Raw genomic sequence first — 5794 nt, 5'->3', positions numbered from 1 at the left:
TTGTTTTGGCTGGTCGTAGTTGAGGGAAAATATTGGCCTGGGGAACTTGGGTGGACTTCTTACTGCTCTTTCACTGAACGAAGGAAGCAAGAGTTAGAAAATGACAATAATTGGTGTATCCCCTTCGAATAGAACAGCATGTGCAAATGTTGCTAATCCTCTACTGATCAGAAATGCAAGTGCTGAAAGTGAACAGCTTTTTAAAAATAAATAAAACTGAATGCATTGACCTAGAAGTTAACGTGCGGGGAGGCAGGGGGGACAGCTGAGCTGACAAGGGGTGGTTAGTAAACAAAAACCAGCAACCATGCGGCGGGGGGGGCGCGAGCAATCCACTGGCTGCCGACTGACCTTAACCAGCGCTGCTCGATAGGTAAGTATCGCGAGAGCGGGCGGCCCAGGCGAGTCCCAACACTCACCAACAGTTGGCTGCGCGGCCACTAACATCTGGGCCGCAGATGAAGGGACCACACGGTAGCTGTGCAGAGACTGGCCTCATGAGCGCTCGCCCCGGAGCCCACAGCCGCCTCACGAGTCCGCCTGTCCAGGTAAGCGGAACACCTGGAGCACTGCAGCGCGCGCGCGCCCCGGGCCAGGTACAGGAGGCGCTGCTCCCGCTGCTTGCTACTGCTCCCCTTCTCCTTCCCTGACCGTCGCCCGCTCCAAGTTTTGTTGTGGGTCGGGGCTTTTTTTTTTTTGTTGCTTGAGGAGTTATGTGTGTGTGTGTTATTTTTCTCTCCCTTTCTTCCACTGCCTTTATCACTGCTGCCCCCGTAGGCCGAAGTAACCAGGCAGAGAGTTCACTCAAGACTTTATCATATATTTTTCTCTCTCTCTCCTCTCTCTCTCTTCCCCCCACCCCCCCCCCAATCATATTTTTCAACTCGAGAGAAAGTTGCACTTTTTGCCGTTTCACCGTTTGTTTGTTTTTTGTTTCTGGTGGGTGAGAAAAGGATGTAAGATTGGAAATGTTGCTTTGTCGGACAATGGTGGTGCACTATTCCCCCCCCCCCCCCCCCCCCTTTGCTGGCTGCGAACCCGAGTTAAAGGAACATATGGCATTAGAGGAGCACAGCTGGAGGTAGCATTTCCATTGCCAGTGATGTCAGAGCAGCTGACTCTCCAGCTTGTTCCTGGAGTTAGTGAGCCCAGCTTTTCTCTCTCTCTCTCTCTCTGCTTCGCCGCCACTTTCCCTCAGGATCCATTTCGGATTTACAACCGATTTAACTCGGTGGGTGTCCGGGGGGTTTGGGGTTGAGGGGGGGAGGGGGTTTGAGCCCCCCCCCCCCCCCCCAAACAGAAATGCTTTAAGGACCATTGACGCTTTTCAGGGAGGAGTGAATCAAAAGTGGGCGTGAGAATTAAAGTTTCATTCCTTGTTGCTTGTGGTCAAGGTATTAACAGTAAACAGTTGTTTGCTCGCCATTCGAGCGATCACTGAATGAACGCTCTTTCTGTCATTCCTGAAGTGCCAAAGTTTGGGTGATTACTTGGGAAACTAATTGCTGTAAATGGTCGTTACTTAATTTGGCCTAATTGATAACATTTTTCTGACAGCTGTCGCGTTTCGGATGCCATCTGCACGAACGCTGGGTGCTCGTTGCAAATTCGAACAGTCGTTAAGTTTATCAGCCTTTCGCAATTTTGGACTTGTTTTAAAACGGTCGATGGCGCAGTTTTAATGGAAGGGCACGCTGGCATTTCTTCTGTTTTGATTTCTGTTCGATTTTCGTGTTTTGCAGGTTATGAAGGAAGAATGGAGTTTCCAGACCATAGTCGGCAGTTGCTGCAGTGTCTGAGTCAGCAGCGTCACCAGGGTTTTCTCTGTGACTGTACTGTTCTAGTTGGAGACGTTCAGTTTAGAGCCCATCGTGCAGTACTTGCTTCATGCAGCATGTACTTCCATCTATTCTACAGGGACCAGCTGGACAAAAGAGACATTGTGCGTCTGAACAGTGACATTGTCACAGCTCCTGCCTTTGGCCTGCTTCTTGAATTCATGTATGAGGGAAAACTTCAGTTTAATAGTCTGCCCGTGGAAGATGTGCTAGCTGCAGCCAGCTACCTCCACATGTACAACATTGTGAAAGTCTGTAAGGGGAAATTGAAAGATAAAGACCTGTGTGTGGATGAAAAAACAAATGGTAATGCACTTGGACCTGTCAAAGAAGAGAGTTCTTCAGAAAGCGATGAACCAGCAGTGCGTAATTTTGACACACCAAACAAGAGAAATTGTACTGTTGTAGATTATAAAAAGCTCACAAACAGAGAAAAGATTAATGGACATTGTAGGGGCTTCTCTGATCTTGCAGGTATCAATTCTGTGTCTACAGACACTGAATCCAGCAATGCAGCAGCTGGAAAAACAAAGTCCAGTGTCAATAGTTTCACAGGAGCTTTGCCTCAGAGAGACATTAACCATATCAAGGCCTCAGCTGATGTGGACTGTGCTCTAGATCTGTCTTTCAAGCCTGTGTCTGGAAGAGATTTATTTTACTCCCCCTATGTTTCTGGACAGCTGGCCTCCGACAGCCAGCAGCAGGGCACCATGCCACTTGTTGGAGATCAACAGGAGTTGCTGTCAGACCAAGAGGACAGTGAAGAAATGGATCCTGCAAGCCAGAGTGGGAATTCTGCCAGTAGTATGCTAGCTGGATTTGGACCTGTGTTCCCAGGGAATGGTGTGACACATACTGAAGGGGTAGAGCATGAACGGGATGGGAGTGAGGATGACATGCCATCATCTGATATTACAAACACAAGGATGGTAATGTCGACAGGACATATTTTTATCTGCCCCCTCTGCAGCAAAGGCTTCCCAAGCCCTCATGTTCTTCAGCTTCACCTGAGCACCCACTTCAGGGAAAAAGATGGTCCTCGAGCCAAAATGCCTTCTGATGGCTCTATGCCCACCTGCTCACAGTGTGGGAAAACCTTTTCCTGCATGTACACACTAAAACGTCACGAACGAACTCACTCAGGTGAAAAACCTTACACCTGTGGTCAATGTGGGAAGAGCTTCCAGTACTCTCATAATCTCAGCCGTCACACAGTTGTGCACACCAGGGAGAAACCACATGCCTGCAAATGGTGCGAAAGACGATTTACGCAGTCGGGTGATCTGTACAGGCACATACGCAAGTTCCACTGTGGTCTTGTAAAGAGTATTGCTATTAGATAATGTTTGAATGTTTAGCAGCATATCTGAATATCGGCTTAAAATTAATGTTCATCTCTGGAAATCTTGCATGGTTTAGTTGAAGTGTAAAGAAACAAATTCCACTGCATGGCTTTCTTGCATAAAATGTGTGAAAAGTCTGCTCTCAATATTTAAAACAAAATCTGTTTAAGGCTGCAGTATTTCAATATTGTAATATTAACGATCCAATTGTTATATTAAAGGAATGTCACAATTTATCTTAAAACAGCTGAAAATTTCAGATACCTCATGTCCTTAAGTTTGTTTTTATTTCTCATCTTCCCCATCACTTTGGATTTGACAGTGTACAAATTTGGCATAATCTCTGGGTATTATTAACTGTAGCATGATCTATCTTTTGCAATCATTCATCATCAAATATAGTAGCCATATTTGAAAATCAATAATCAGCCCGCTAATCGAACAATACTGTGATTTGCACACTAAAAGCTAGCTTGCAAAATATAACTAATACTGGCAGTTGTTAAATGGCTAGCCTAATCTGTTAATACCTAAGCAAACATTCTTACTCCTTCTGAAATACAGTTTTACTGTACATAGTTATGCTTGACGGGATGACATCACTTAGCAACATGACCCAATACCATTCCAAATGAGAGGTAAATCAACCGTTATGCTTTGCAATGCAGTACTGTAGCTTTAACCTATGGATTTTGGATATGTGGTCTTACCTCCTGGAGAAATTCAGGATATGTGGTCTTACCTCCTGGAGAAATTCAGTCATCAAGTGTTGTATTTTTGTTGTTTGCTGTGATTGGAATATAGCACCAAGAACAACTACTAAATGTTATCGCTTTCTCCTGATTAAACTTGATACTGTATTTATAGCATTTTGATGGTTTGGGATGGAGTGGTTTTTTTTTTTGTTAAAGGCTGAATTTTTAGAAAATTAATTTTGAACTATTTCATTGAACTTTATTTAATCTTCAAATAGAATGGACTTTTTTATGTTGATGCAGCAAATGGGGGAATTTTATGAAGATTTGAGTTCTATGACAAAGATTCAAAAACAGCAATTACTACTGATGATGTTTAGAGTTTTCTTATTTAACTGCATAAATCTTGTGTTCTCAAAAAAACTTGTTTATTATTGTTAATGGGAATTTCGTTTCAGTAATGCGTTCCCTGATCATTTGGTATTACTGAATCATACTGGAACAAAAAAAAGGTTTTGAAGAAGTAAAATGTGAATTCAATTTCTTAAAAAAAAATTGAAGATCAAAAACCACTCATTTAATGTATATTTAAAAAAAAAACTTGTATTGCACACTTGAAAATATTTATGTTGCACTCTGGGTTTTCTTGGGTTTATTAAAATTCAATTTACCATATCTGCTTAATAAGCAGATTCGAGGAAAATTTAAAAACTGGAGACTAGTCATCTAACATAAAATATAAACAGGTAAGGTCTGTAAAAGTTTTGTATAATCAGAAACATTTTATTTATAGTTTTTTGTGATCTTTACAAAGTTGCTGTGTATAATTCCTATCCTTGAAATTTATTAATGGAGAGTTTTATAGTAAGAATGTAGCAGAGCCATTAGAAAGGAGTCTAATTTTTTTTTTTACAAAACTTATTGCATTTTTATAGGAAAATGTTTCCTTGTCAAAATTTTAACAATAGTGTTCTGTATGGTCTATAGAAGACAATCGGAAAGTGAAGGGTGATTTTTAAAAAAAAATTAAACCTGTTAGCGCTTATTCAGCAAGGTGTCTTTTAATATTTTTTTTTTGGCCACTGTTTCAGTGTGTTGTAAAACTGTGACAATCGTGACTAGACTTTTTTTAGTTTTAGCAAAATCTAAAAAAAATCAAGTATATTAAGATTCCTAATTTTGTGTGCTTATGTATTTTTGTTAATGGCAAAGTCTAAATGCCTGTATATTTTGTGAAGACGTGCCTTCATATATTACCTCATTCAATGGATTAAATAACCAGTGCACGGTTGCAACTTGTTCAGAAAATTGAACAACTCTTATTAAAAGAATTGATGTTTACTTGTGCGTGTATTTTTTTTAAATTATGGAAGATAAGCTAATTACATTGAATGTGGGACGTTAGAAGTGAAAGTTTGGAACTCGAATACCATCATTGTGATTTTTACAGTTTTGGATTTGTTTTCTCCAGTGCCTTGCTGGAAAGTGACCCTGATGATTTTAAGTTCCAGGGTTACGACTTTTATTGGAATGTTGTTTTTCATGATTTTTGGCATGTTTCTTTAAATCTATCTCTAGAATAAACATAGGCTGTTGCACCAGTGATAGAGCCTTCTCGTTGTTTTGCATTTGTGAAATATCTGTAACACTTAAAAATGTACTGCTTCAGTTTTAACTTCTATGGCAATGCTTCTCTGCCTAATATAATACAGTGCTGATAAGACACCTACAATTTATACTCATTTTAAAATCCTTTTGGTAGTTCATTTGCTATATTCACAGGTATGTAATTATTCTTGAGTAGCAAGTTTTGATAAAACTAACCCAATTTTGGAGCCATACAAAAACCATTTTGGATTGCACTTTAATAGTTATTGTTTTTCTTGTTAGTGAGGTACCGTGGTGCCGTTCTATTAGA

General features: G+C 40.7%; 1 protein-coding gene across 2 annotated transcripts; it reads left to right on the top strand.

Annotated features, from left to right (window-relative positions):
• The first annotated feature begins 390 nt into the window (after positions 1-390).
• On the top strand, positions 391-5217 carry zbtb42 (zinc finger and BTB domain containing 42). 2 transcript variants are annotated; one of them, XM_072489839.1, is made up of 2 exons: positions 391-548; positions 1743-5217. In XM_072489839.1, exon 2 carries the CDS (start codon positions 1757-1759, stop codon positions 3179-3181), a length of 1425 nt encoding a protein of 474 aa, XP_072345940.1. In that variant the 5' UTR covers positions 391-548; positions 1743-1756; the 3' UTR covers positions 3182-5217. The 2 variants fall into 2 exon arrangements, with proteins under 2 accessions (XP_072345940.1, XP_072345941.1); XM_072489840.1 differs by lacking the exon at positions 391-548 and adding an exon at positions 1130-1231.
• Positions 5218-5794: the final 577 nt, after the last annotated feature.

This window comes from Scyliorhinus torazame, chromosome 2 (genome assembly GCF_047496885.1).
Source record: "Scyliorhinus torazame isolate Kashiwa2021f chromosome 2, sScyTor2.1, whole genome shotgun sequence".
NCBI lineage: Eukaryota > Metazoa > Chordata > Chondrichthyes > Carcharhiniformes > Scyliorhinidae > Scyliorhinus > Scyliorhinus torazame.
This window is presented reverse-complemented; position numbering and strand designations above follow the sequence as displayed.